This window comes from Orcinus orca, chromosome 8, assembly GCF_937001465.1.
Source record: "Orcinus orca chromosome 8, mOrcOrc1.1, whole genome shotgun sequence".
NCBI classification, from domain to species: Eukaryota; Metazoa; Chordata; class Mammalia; order Artiodactyla; family Delphinidae; genus Orcinus; species Orcinus orca.
The window spans coordinates 92,405,484-92,419,798 of NC_064566.1; the positions used below are offsets into that span (position 1 = coordinate 92,405,484).

The 14,315-nt window shown below is 43.9% G+C and overlaps 1 protein-coding gene across 6 annotated transcripts in view; it reads right to left on the reverse strand.

The window, feature by feature from the left end:
• Positions 1-1,937, reverse strand: part of CADM1 (cell adhesion molecule 1) — a 334,723-nt gene extending 332,786 nt beyond the window's left edge. For 5 of the 6 annotated variants that reach the window (XM_012534268.3, XM_012534267.3, XM_004273373.3 and 2 more), the window contains exon 1: positions 1,758-1,920. In XM_012534268.3, the coding sequence (XP_012389722.1) occupies positions 1,758-1,881 (124 nt within the window). In that variant the 5' untranslated portion in view covers positions 1,882-1,920. Of the gene's footprint in view, positions 1-1,757 lie in introns of all 6 variants that reach the window. The other variant, XM_004273374.3, reaches the window with a different exon arrangement.
• Between the last annotated feature and the right edge of the window lie 12,378 nt (positions 1,938-14,315).

Sequence of the window (14,315 nt, forward strand, 5' to 3'; positions counted from 1 at the left end):
ACCCAATTATCTCGTAACTCATAAATTAAGAATTCACAGTGCAAAAACACATAAACAACATCCGGAGGCAGTGGCATGGAAGAAAAAATCCTCAGCTCTGGAACTGAAGCTGCCGCCAGATTCCCACCTCTATGGATCCCCGATAGGTTCCTCAAGTCGAGCTCCCTTGCAAGCCTGTCTTGAGGAGTGGGGGGGAAGCAACCACCCCGGCATCCCCCCAAATCCAAAGCTAGCACCCCCAGATCTCCCCATTTCCTACAGCGTGTCTCCTGCGGTGTTTATGTAACTGTGTGTCCTCTAGCGTGTAAACAAAAGGCACAGCCCAAGCGGAGAGGCACCCCGGGAGCGGCACGGTGGCCCCGGCGCTGCACCCGCCCGGGTCGGGGGCTCCGCAGGTGGGGGTTGAGCTCTCGGTGTCCTCCGCCACTTGTTGCTCGCGGGTCTTGCGGCTTCCGAGCTGCGAGGAGGGGCTTTGCAGGCGCCGAGCCCTGCTGCATCTCCTCCTGCACCTCCCCGCCCCCCGCGGCCCTGCGCCTTGGAGTCCCGGCTCCCTGCTCCCAGCCCGCAGCAGGCGGCCAGGGGCGCTGGGACGCCGCGCGGCCAGCAAGCGCGGCGGTGGTGGGAAGGGGAGGCAGGGTGCAGCACGGCCGGGCTCTCCGCTGGGGAAGAGCTCCAGCTCCCTTTTGTTAGCAAAAGCAAACACTGCCCTCTTCTTTCCCGACCGCGCCAACGCGCCCGGCACACGGTCAGCCAAACAGCGTGCTCCAGCCGAGTGCTCCGCATCTTCAGGGAAGGAGCGGGGCGCGCAGAGCCGCCCCTGGGCAAATTCCCAAGACAGCTCTGCACGCAGGGGACGCCCGGAGGCCCGGAGGGTGCCCGCCTGGCCGCAGAGGCCGCGAACGCTCCCTCCACCACCCCCGAGCTGCCGAAAATGACAGGCAGCCTGGAAATCCGGGGTCCCCACTCGCGGCGGAGGACGCTGTGGGGCAGGCGGGCTGCGGGTTCCCGGCTTCTTCCCGCAGAGGCGGCGACAACAACCGCCCCCCCGTGGGGCCGGGCCCGGGGAACTTTCCCTGCCTGGAGCCCGGCCAAGGAGACCCGCAGCCGGGCGGAGGGGGCGGTGGGGGCGGAGGGGCCGCGATCCGGCTGGAAGGAGACACGAGGGGCGAGCTGTTCGTGGACAGGGGAGAAAGGCAGAGCGCGGGGAAAGCAGGAGCGATCAGACAAATCTGGAGATGTCCTGTGGACCAGTGAGGAATCGCGCTGGAGGGGGCCGCTAGTCAGCCATGGGGAGGTTTCGGGGATGGGGAATGGGGGGCCTGCTGGAGAGGTGGGGGCGAATGGGCAGCCCGGGGAAGCGGGAGGACCTGCAAGTTACGGGGACAACAGCGAGTTAGGGAGGGTCCGGAAGGTTTGGCGGGGGTGCTTGCGATCCACCCCCTTCCCCTATATTCTCTAGCCCCCGGGCCCCACATTCTCACTCCACTCCGCGCCCCGCGCCAAGCCAGGGAGAAAAGGTGTGGGTGCAGCCATCCCTACGAGCTCTAATTCACACCGAGCTGGGCAAGGGAGAGGAGATTTACCGATCCCCTCAACCCCTTCCATTCTCAGCCCTGAGTTTCCTCTCCACACTCCCTCCGATTTGGATTTAGGAAGTGGGGGAAGGTTGTCATGGAAACGTTTCCCCCCTCCATGGCTACGGCCACTGGGGTGCCTTAGGAGATTTCGGGGGCCAACCGGCCGGTGCCCACACCTACCTGTGGGGATCAGTGCCGCGGCAGAGAGGAGTAACAGCAGAAGCCGGAGTCTGAGACCGGGAGGCGCCGCCGCCACCGCCGCCGCCGCACACTGGGGTCCGCTCGGCAGCACAGCACTCGCCATGTCGGGCACCTGCCTCAGACTGGCGGCGGTGGCTTCCTCCCGAGCCCAAGCGGACAACTAATGAGATGCTAATGACATGCGCTGGAGGAGGAGTCCAGACCGACCAATCACATCGCCGCGAGCCTAACCCGGCTCTCGGAGGACTCACCCCCTCCCCCACCCCGCCCCCTGGCGCTGGCTTCGGCGGCGCGCCCGCGCCACCTAGGGGCGGGGCCAGGGGGAGGGGCGTATGCAAATATGTTTATGTTAAAATTCGTTTTCGGTTTCCCGGGATCAAGGAAAAAGTGTTCTCCTGGGCACCTGGCGCACAGGGGCTCCGGCTCCGGGGGCGGGTCTAGCTTCCCGTACACCTTTATTAGGAATGTTTATAGCAATCGCTACATCAACCAGACGACGAGAATCTCCCTAGGAGGCTCCCCTGCCCGGTACGCCGAGTGCAACTGGCCTGGAAACAAAACGTTGCAAATTTCCGTCACTCACCTTGCACCGAAGGAATAGATCTTTGGGAAACGGGGGCTGTTCGGGAGTAGAGAGTGAGGAGGCAGGTCCCCGGATTGACAAAACAATCTGGGAGAAGTGCATGCGTGCTTTGCAGGTCCGGCGGAGCGGGAGAGCCCGCTCAACAACCTAGCGGTAGACTTGGGCATAGTTGGGAGAAAGGAGCCGGAATCGGGATCTGGGATTTTCGAGTCTGTGTGTTTGCGGTAGATTCTCGGGAAAGGTAGATCGAGGAGGGTTGGCTCAGGCTCCCCAGCTTGCTGAAGGTCTCCTTCCTGGTTTTAATGTATATGTGATATATGTGTATTTAATATACATGATGCACATGTATTATTAGATAATTACGATTACACACACTCAACAAAAAATCTTTTCTGTGAAGGCTTCGGGGTGGAGGGCGGAGACGGGGTGTGAAGAGAAGGTCTGCCATCTTCCTCCTTCTGGGCTCAAACCCACTCGCCCTGCCGCCCCTTTGCCCCTCGTCCCGCCTAAGGCGGCTGGGGACCAACAGGTGCTCTGAGCTTCCCGCGTCTCTGGGAGAGGCTTTCCAGGCTGAAGCGACTCGCTTCTCGGACTCGCTTTCCCTCCCCGAAATTGCCTTTGCTTTCTTCTGAGCCAGGCAGCCGGCTCTCTTGTTTGTCTGCTTTTTAATTACTTATTTTCTTCCCCTCTAGAAGAACGTGTGCGCTCTGACCCTCTGTTGCTCAAGCATCAAATTGAAGGACGAGCCATATTAAGTGTAAAGGTTTATAATAATTTAAGTATTCATAGAATGCAGAACAATAAGATGTAGGAAATACAATTTGCATAATAAATATCAATATCACAACAGCTAAAACAAACCATGACAAATTATCTGTGGCTAAATGACCAAGAGATTACTGAATGTAAATTGCTAAGTCTGAGCTATAGTCTAGAGAAGCCCTCTGTCCTCATCTTGCTAAAAAAGAAATAAATAAATGTTACATATCAGAAAGGAAGTCAAGATCTGCCAACCCACCAAATGAGTTACACTTAAAAACAGCCTCCTATTATCCATTATGCATAAACTAATTTCAAGACTACCCTGTCTTCACAGGCCTGGATATTCTGCACTGTAATTACAGGCCCTAATACATGAACTGCAGGCGGTCCTCCAGAAGTCTAGAAAGCTCCAGCAGGCAAACAGCACTACATGAGGCAGGAAACCATCACCACATGGTCACCGGGATAATGTCCAGTCCGCAAAGTCCTACCTAGTCTTAGCACCTCCAGAAGTAAAGCTACCTTGATCAGACCAAATGCAAAGCAGAGTCCCTCCACAATCAGGATAAAAAAAATTAAGGCCATATGTATGCTGAAAGATGTATAAACTATAAAGTAAGTTCCTATATCCCAGTCAATCTAGCACCCTAGCGTAAATTTATACTTGCTATTATTATTATTATTACTACTTTTGCATTTATTGAGTTCTTATTAAGTATTTTACATGTGTAATCTCATTTAATCCTTGGAACAATCCTCATGGCACACAGTATTCTTGTATTTTTTAAACACAGAAAGATTAAGCAATTGCCCTAAGGTCAAAGTTTGTAAGGTGCAAAGCTTATGCAATTAACCACTATGCTATACTGGGCCTCAATAAATATTTGTTAAGTAAATGAATAAATTTCACATTACAATGCATGAATAATAAGCATAAGCTACATTTTAACATAAGGTGAAAATATGCCAGCAACTCAGAAGCATTTTTTTAAATAACAGGATTGCATTATACTCCTAAGGAAAAGCGTTCCTCATGAGGCTGTAGCTCCAAGAGAATCTAGTCAGGCCCCAGTCCTCCCACACTAGGAACACAGTATGGGGACATTGGAAGATGTGGAGTGTTTTCATCTCCCTTCATTCTCTTGGCACATCAAATGAACACCTACGCAGATTTCCAGTTGGCAAAGAACAACATGGGACATTTCTGTAGGAAATGCTAATGCTGTATGACTTACCTCCCCAGAAGAATGCAGATAGCTTTAGAAATTTCCACCAGAAAATGCCACCCCTGCCAGACATTTAAGGAACTTGCACATCCAATTTCCCAGGTCATGGGACATCTTTAGCACTACGTCTTCATGGAAACAACCAGAGCTGAAAATTTAGGATGAAGCTGTTGCTACCCTATCCACTAGCCACACTCCTCTGCCACCCTCAGCTCTTTCACACTGAAGATCTTGCCAAATGATTTAACATATGGAACATGTGAAGAACGTATCAAATTCCTGCATCTGCTAGATACAAGTTATGACTACTCTGGCTTTCTCATAGTAAAGCTCGTCATTTTCTGCTTCGTGGACTAGAACTCCTCCCCAAGTATGAGTTCCAACATTTTTTCCCCTTGCTACATGAATTTAACCAATTTTGAAAACCAGATGGTGTTTTTGCCATTTATAACTGATAATCAATTGTTTTGTGAATTTAATTTTTCAAGAAAGAGCTGAATAGTCATCAGAATTACAATCTGGGTGCTACTTGTGTTAGAATAAAATTGCCAGAAGCACCAAGAGCCCGGTTCTTTTCTTTTCCCTAAGAAAACTTGAAAGAGCAAAAGAGAAAGAGACCCTAGATTGTTTGCCTTCCCTAAAACAGTTGAGAAATATGGATAAACATATATGAAAAATAAGCATTAAAGGAAGATTCATGTTTTGAGAAATATATCAGAGGCAATCAATGAGAACTAGTGATGTCCTGCTTTTCAAAAATGCTAATTACTTGAGTACCCAGGTATAAAAAGACAAATTATTAGGGAAAAGAAAACAATATTTTGGAGTCAGCATTTTCCTTGTTACTGGATTATTTGAGTACCCATAGGAAAGTGGTTTAATCAGTTTACAGACTGAATGTTTTTGTCCCCCCCACCCCCAAATTCATATGTTGAAGCTCTACCCCTACCCCCTAATGTGATGATATTTGGAGGTGGGGGTCTTTGGAAGGTAATTATGTATAGATGAGGTCATGATGGTGAGCCCCCTGTGACGGAATTAATGCCCTAGGAAGAGACAACAGAGTTTTCTCTCTCCAACATGTAGGCACGGAGGAAAGGCCATGTGGGCACAACTGGACGGCAGCCATCCCAAGCCAGGAAGAGGGCTCTCACCAGAGCCCAACCCTACTGGCACCCTGATCTCAGACTTCCAATCTCCAGAGCTGTGAAAAAATAAATGTCTGTTATTTAAGCCTCCCAGCCTATGGCATTTTGTTATAGCCACCCGAGCAGACTAAAATAATCCCTAGACCTCAACTTCCATTGTCAAAAAGGTTACTAAAATTATATTAAATGTCGACTTTTAATGGAAAGTCTTCCATAAATTAAAGTAAGCTAGCAGTATGTTAGATATTGGACTGGAGAGACTCTTGGTCTACCTAGTAGACATCTCACCTATTGTTAGATTATTAAGACCAAGCAACTATCAGTTTATGAATCTTTGTGAAATATAAAGCTAGCTAGATCTATATTTTTAAATGAGTAGTTAAACACTTTACCCACAGGTTTATTCTTCTAGAATCATAGAGTTGACAGCAAACCCTTGAATATCAAGAGGTGAATATCAGTGTGAAGAAAAGGGAAGTACCGAAGTAGGTTACAGAAAACTACTACACACACACTAGGTCAAGAAGCAGCCCCAATGGCCATGAAGGGAAATTTGTCATAGGGACCCAAGTCATAGTTTTTTCCATCATATCTAGGAATATATCCAGGTATACATGGCTGATCCAAATATATATTCATTAAAAGGAAAGAAATGTATAGCACACCCCAATGGAACAATCACTGTTAAGTTGTGGGAATACAAAGATGAATGAGAAACTATCTACTGTCAAGGAACTCAGAATATAGTATGAACAGTACAATTATTATATATGGTAAGTGTTTTTTTTTGTTTGTTTGTTTGTTTTGCGGTACACGGGCCTCTCACTGTTGTGGCCTCTCCCGTTGCGGAGCACAGGCTCCGGACGCGCAGGCTCAGTGGCCTTGGCCCACGGGCCCAGCTATATATGGTAAGTGTTTTTATAGTATGTGCACACAGCTTTATATGAACAGAGAAGGGAGGCACCTATTATACCCAAGAGGCAAGTGTGAATGTCTATATATCAAGGGAAAATTCACACAGGAGAATGTTCACGAGCTGAGTGCTGGAAGTTGAAAAAGACTCCATGGGGTGCACAAGGACAGAGGGGGAAGATGTGACTAGGGAGGTCATTTACAAGGCTCCAAAGCTTAGGAAAGCACGGATCTCTTAGGAAAGTTTAGGATCACAGGTCGCCAGAGGACAGGTGGCAAGAGAAGAGGCTGGGGAAAATATACAGGGATCGGGGAAATGTCTTGACTGACATACTAAGAAGTTTTCATTGGTGATGATAGGTTATGGGAACCCATTGAATTAGGAGAATTTCATGGTCAGATTTACATTCTGGAAAGATTATTTTAGTGGTATCATGGTTTTAAAAAAAGGCCTTAAAATGAACCTTAGATTTGTATTTTCAGCATTTGAGTAAATGTTGGTACGATTCACCCAAGACAAGTACAAGGATATGGAATAGGTCCATCTGATTGCTTATTGTTTGTTTGGGGGATGGGCAGTGGAAGAAGATGATTTCACTTTGGGACAACTTGGCTTTGAGGTGTCTTTGAAATACTTAGCCAGGCTATAAGTCTGAAATGCTGGTCTACAACTCAGAAAAGTGACTGAGCTGGGAGTCAAGAGCATGCAGGTAGAAGTTGAAGCCAGGGACTTGAGCAGGGGTGGGGCAAGGGGGAAGCAGTGGTTACCTAGAGACAATATATTGAAGGACTTTTGAAAAATAAGCCAGGTGTACCACTCTGATGAACACCAATTATTTAAGGAGTGGATGGAGCTTAGGAAGGAGAGACCGTGGGAATGGGAAAGAATAAAAAGAGAGCTAAATAAGGAAGAGGCAGTGATTAACTGTGTCAATTTCTTGCTACAAAGAAGTAAAAATGTACATTTCACAAGAATTATCAAGAGTTGACAACAGAGATGAAATGCTGAGGTCCAGTATGTGACCAGTCTGACATCCCATGTAAACAGCTTGATTCAAGTTTGACAATACAAGGAGACAGATATGTGCTCACTTTACTTATCTTGCCAGTAGGGCAGGAAGATGTGATTTGCTAGTGATTTTCTGATATGGAAGAAATAGCTTTAGAGTTTTTCAATTTGACATTCAATTTCATTGACACTGACAAGACAGCCTTGGGTAGGATAGAGGGATCCTTGCAACTGAGGTAACTCAACTAATTATCACATGTAGACCTTAGTTTTTATTTCCAAACTAAAATATGATTGGTGATGATGCTGTAAAAGTTTTTCCCAACAATTTTAAAAGTCACATTATCCTGGTATGATATCATAATTGTCAGATCTAGCTTTGTGATAAGTCCATAGCAGTACAGCATAACTTCCCTGGCAGCAGGATTTCAGCAAGATCCATTAAAGACAGATATTGATATCTATAGATTTTCATAGAGCTGCAAATATAAAATAGCCATATTATGAATGTGAGATTGTATCACTCATGCTGCTCAAAGATGACAATGGTAATATACTTTTGTAATATGAGTTGTAAACAGGACAAGTTCTGAATAGAAATTGTCTTGATCATCTATCCTGCAGTCCCAAACAGGAAAACGTTTTTAGGAGAATGGTCTCACAAGCCCATCCTTGGAGTCTTTTGATGGCCCTGTCCAAGGTTTCATGTTTGACCTTCTGACTTCAAATGACACGCAAATCCTTCAGCCGCATTTTGAATTGGTATTATACTTCTGTTTCTTCTTCTTCCTGGTTATCCCTGCCTGATTAATGGGCTACTTCTAGATTGTGTATTTTTGCACCAAAGTGCCCATGTTTATGCATTCTTCAAACTCTGTCAACTTAAATCAAATCATCGTCTGACTTATAGCAAACAACCAAATCCTAAATTTTCAAAGGACTACATGTAGTGTAGCCACGCAGGTCACATTAAAGCCAGTGCCTGCCTAAATCCCATGTAACTCTTTGAAAATGTAGGGGTTTGTCAAAAGGGTTCCAGAAGAAGAACAATCATCTTACTCTTTTGCAGATTTAGGTAGAGCTTTTTTTTTTTCCTTTTTTAAAAGTTATTTCAGTTCTCCAAGGATACCCTTCCATCAGCTAGCAGGAACCCTACGTGGTACTTTGAATATCTTCTTTTACCTGTCCACAGAGTGAAGAACTGAAGTTCAGTTTGTTTAAAGATCATGTTTTGAAGAAAAGCAAGGCTTAATTTCAATCTTTCATGTTTGTTGACAGCATTGTCACTTCCTAAGCTATTTCTCTAAGACCTTCGTTACAGTACTAATATCTGTCTATATATTTTATTTATGTAGCTCAGTCTGTGATGAATAACACATTTATGCAAAAATCTCAATATATCTACAAGGTAGTAATACATAGAACAGGCATACTCTCATACACTGCAGTTAATAAAATGCAGTAAAAAGTATGTAGTTTCAGAGGCAATTAGTATAGTTCCTGACTTCACTTATTAAAAAAAAAGTCCTGATGATTTCTAATAATTGTTTTTTATCTTTCATCTAAACTGTTCCTCTTGTCTGTGTCAGCTTTGGCCCAGAAATAGGATTGCCACTGGGGAAAGTATACAGCTGCTGCTTACCACACTAGCATGAGGAAGAGAAATTAAGGATCAGGACCCTAGAACCTCCTAAAGTCTGCCTTCAGTATCTGCAGATTCTGAATCTGCAGGTTCAACCAATCACTGATCAAAAATATTCAGAAAAAGAAATTCCAGAGAGCTCCAAAAAGCAAAGCTTGAATTTGCCGTGCCAGCAAAAGTTTACATAACATTCACATTGTATTAGGTATTATAAGTAATCTAGAGATGATTTAAAGTATGCAGGAAGTTATACACAAATACTACACCATTTCATATAAGGGATCTTTGTACCTAAGTGGATTCTCGAACCAGTCCCCCATGGATATCGAGGGATGACTGTACTTTTCTTGGAGAGATACTCCACGGGAAAGTCAATTACCAGGCTTCTCAGTTCGTACTGCCAACATGAGGAGTATGTTTTGCTTGCTAATGCAAAGGAAGGGAAAATCCTATGAAGTCAATTCAAACTTGGAAAGGTTAGCAATTCCAAGTTGGTAAGGTCTCTGGCATATTAGCCTCCTAAAGGTGCACTTTGTAAAGCAAGATCATCTTAATATCAGACACCACCAATTCACTTCATCTGACTCCATTCCTGTTTGAGCATGAAACGAGGCCAAAGGGGAAGTTCTCAGTCATTTGTCCAGCCCTCCATTTCCAGGCAATGCCAGTGGGTCTATGTTCTTCTCCTAAAGGATCTCCCAAGGATGCGAAAATTCCAGAGAACCTAGAAACATCATACTCGATATTTAAAGTACTCTGTCTTCTCTTCTCAAACTTACAAGGCATCCATCACACTTGTATTCAGCGTAACAATGTTACGCTGGTAAATTACATATGTTCAATGTCTACTGCAAATAGAATTTCTGTTTTACAATTTACAAAAATTATCTCTTCCGCCCTCTGGGTTTGCATTGTGACTCATCCAGGGGCTTTTACTCAATATGTGTTTTGTTATGAAGATAAAAAAGAAAAAGCTCTCTCCTTCCTTTTCCCCCTCCTCCATTGTAAGCGCTAATAAAACACATCTTTTGATTTAGAAGAAATCCTGTTGAGGACCTAAAGGCGTGTCATCATGGAAGCATCACTTTTTCATTATCTGCTTCTTTTCCCAATTGGCAGTGCTTTACAGTGAGCCATATCCTTTTGAAACCAATGATAAAGAGGTATTTGGAATAAACACAAGAGCCCCTGCCAATGAATCCCTCAGATTGCTAGGGATGGTGACTTTTAAAGCCAGTTCCTAGGAACTCAGCCCTTTTATCTTCGAATATTCAAAATTAATTTGCCAAGCCATACAGGTGGGTTCTCTCCCCTCACTAAAATCGTCTTTAAAATCATTGAAGTTTAGGCTGTGCTTTCCAGATGGAAACAGAGGGGCTGGTATTTCTAGTGTTTCTTCTCCTTCTCCTTCTCCTTTTTTAAAAAAACTGGATCATTGATTTATTTTGAACAATTGAGAAAAGAGATCTGCTTTTGCAGAGGGCAAGAGGGCTGCAGCTAAAACACAAACATCTAGTACACAACTCTAGCTCAACTCAATTACCTGGGGTCTGGTGAGACTCCAGCCTGCCCATTTCTGTCTATCCGAGGCAGGCTAAAAACCATCCAAATGGAACTGGTTTGCAGAATCAGGTTACAATGGCCAGTTCCATCTTCTCATCGTTTTCAAAGGATTGCTCCTCTCCTTTTGAGAGGCATTGCAAATAAACATGATGAAGAAAAGAAAAAACTCATCTCTTCTCTGGAAAGACTCGGCTAAAGAGAACTTAGTATTCTTTTTTTTTTTTTTAATTTTTATTGGAGTATAGTTGCTTTACAATGTTGTTTTAGTTTCTGCTGTACAGCAAAGTGAATCAGCCATATGTATATATATATATATATATACATTTTTTGGATTTTCTTCCCATATAGGTCACCAAGAGCATTGAGTAGAGCTCCCTGTGCTATACAGTAGGTTTCATTAGTTACCTATTTCATACATAGTAGTGTATATATGTCAATCCCAATCTCCCAATTCATCCCACCCCTCCTTCCCCCTCTTGGTATCCATACATTTGTTCTCTACATCTGTGTCTCTATTTCAGCTTTGCAAATATTCAGTAAGTTCATTTGTACCATTTTTCTAGATTCCACATATAAGTGATATTATATGATATTTCTTTTTATTTTTCTCTTTCTGACTTACTTCACTCTGTATGACACTCTCTAGGTCCATCCATGTCTCTGCAAATGGCACAATTCCGTTCTTTTACATGGCTGAGTAATATTCCATTGTATATATGTGCCACATCTTCTTTATCAAAGAGAGCTTAGTACTCTTGATCCCTACTATTCCCACAAAGCTCCCTAATTCAAAATCGCTGAAAGGACACCAGGAGAACAACCTAGAAGTCACATTAGGAAGATCATTACTATAGCCCCCTACTCGCTACTAAACAGTCTTTATTTCAGAGTATTTATAGGATGTCTTTTTAGGTTTCCAATCTCCCATAAAATGCATCATTTTAGACACTTTGCATTTCGGTTAAACCCTCAACTCTGGAAGGAATTATCATTTCTCTGAAGGTTAGTTGCTCATTCCATTGACTATTAAGTTTATTAGGGTGAAAAAGTGAAATGGACAGCTGGAGGAAATTGATATTTTGGAACACTATACGCCAGGCTGTGTGCTTGTTTGCCTTACATATGTCATGTAGTCTCTTTTGGAGGCTCTCCTTTTTTGTCCTACACTGATAAGTATATCATACAAAAGCCCTTTTTGGCAGAAAAATTTGAAATAGGCTTATTTTGGTCCTATAAAAAAGGTGAAGGGGACTTTATTTGAATTTTTGCTGAGGGGATTCAGATTGTCAAACTACCTCACTGGATATATCACTGGAAATATGGATATAAGAGAAAATCTGTATTCGAATGCTTTACTTTTCTTTGGTTAGTTTGAAATGCATTTTGACAAATGTGTACAAATTTTAATCAAAGCTGAGAAACATGGAATAAAAGAGAGAAGCGTAAATATTTCCCTCAAGGGTTAAGATATTTTTTCCTAATACCTCTTTCCAATGCAGCTCAAAAGTTAAACGGTTCTGCCTCCATCTTCCTTTACAATTGCTTTCCTGGTATTTTAAAATTAATCAGTCAAGCAACTATTTATTGATGACTATACTACGTTTGGCATTAAGAAAGATACGAAGTGTACAAGACATATCTTATCTCGAAGAATTTATAATTGAATTAAAGAGGCAAGATCTGTGGAAAGTTAACTAATAGCTCAAGGCAGTATATGAAAAGCTAGGCAAATATATTAGAATCCTGTTAAATGATTTCTTATCATACAGATATAGTTACTTCAAGAACCTGCTTATATTCCTTATGCAAATAAAACGAAAAGACCTTACATAACATAATTGACCATAAATGCAATCAAACTTCAAAAAACATTACTATACTTGTACGTTCAACTGATATACCTACTGATATTGATGCCTTATTATCCTGAGTTGCCAACTTGAGAGAAAAAATCAGAACTGGATGCTAAATTTGCATATGATTTCATTTCATAGAAAAAGATACACTCTCCCTTCCTACTCTTTTCTCCTTCTTTCCTGCCAATCAAAAACCTGAAGGACATTGTAGTAGACCGATGAATGGCCCCCCAAAATAGCCACGTCCTAATTCCTGGAACTTCTGAATGTTCCTTCACAAGGAACTTTTACCTTATATGGAAAAGTGGTCTTTGCAGATGTGGTTAAGGTAAGGATCTTGAGATGGGGAGATTATCCAGGTGGGTCCCAAATGCAATCACTGTTATCTTTATAAAAGGGAAGGGAGGCAGAAAGAGATGTGACACACACAGAGGAAGTGATGCAAAGATGGAGCAGAGAGAGATTTAAAGATGTTGGCCTTGAAGATTGGAGTGATGCTGCCACAAACCAAGAAATAACAGTAGTGCCCAGAGGCTGGGAGAGGCAAGGCACAGATTCTCCCCTGGAGCTTCTGGAGGCTGTGCAGCCCTGCCAACACCTTGATTTTCACAGTGATACTCACTTTGGACTTTTGGCCCCCAGAACTGTGAGAAAATAAATTTCTCTTTTTTTAAGCCTCCAAGTTCGTGGTGATTTGATACAGCAGCCGCAAGAAACAAATACAGACACTAATGTTTACTGAGTGTTCTCTATGAGCCAGTTACTCTATCTAAAACATCTCATTTAATTCTTGCAACAACTGAGGAGTAGTAGTAGTATGTGAATGAGAAAATTGCAGCTCTGAAAGGTTAAGCAACTGGCACAGATCTTTCTGACTTCAAAAGCCCATGCTCTTTATACTATACCATATTTTCTCAGCACCTTTCTTTTCCCTTGATTGGCAGTCATGCTTGTGTCAGGGTAGGATAACCCAGCCTGATGTGAAATGTAACCAACTTCAACACGTACATGTGTAGATTTCTTTCCTTTTGTCTGCCTCACAGGTTCCATTCTAATCCAACACATACACTCAGATCCTGACAAAACAAAAACACCATTGCCTTCTGGCTGTGGAAACTGACAATGTTTTGGGGCTGAGAGTCCCCCTTTGGAACAGGTCCTTATGGTTTAACCCTTACCTGGCTGGAAGAGTTGTGTCTCTGCCCAAAATTGCAAAGTTCCTCCTGGCTACTGCTGCAAAACTCACCTATCTGATGCTGAACGGTGTGCATTGCTAGTTAACATTTTGGCAAAGGAGGTTTTCTAATAGAGGAGAGGGCTGAGGTGGGGGGTGGGGTGGAGGGGAGTTAATTTCGTCTCTGTTTCCTCTTCCTCCCTTTGATGGCCGCTGTGGCTTTTGAAGTTGGGTAAATACACAGCATGGTGGGAGGGGATGCCAGCTGCCCAGACACCACTGGCAGGAGTCTGAAGGGCTGTTGCCTTCCCTCCCCAGCCTGGCAGGTGTGCCCTGTGGCAACACTTCTTCCCTGGGGTAATTCACAAGGGGAGCTGTCAAATGACAAGTCCCAACTGGTACGTTGGTCGTGAGGCCTTAAATAGGATCAGCTTTGGACAAGGGTTTTCTGACTCCAGAATTGTCTTCTCAGATGATATTCCCCTCTTGAAGTCATCATCTGTGATGTCAGGAAAAAGAGGAAAACCTCCCACCCCGACCCCCATCTCTTTCCTTTTGCTTCTTTACTCCCACTTCTCCCCACCACCCTCTTTCCCAATCCTTTTGAAATTTCTGGGGCTGAGCTCTCTATGTCTTCTTCTTTCTTTTCTAATAAACTGTAA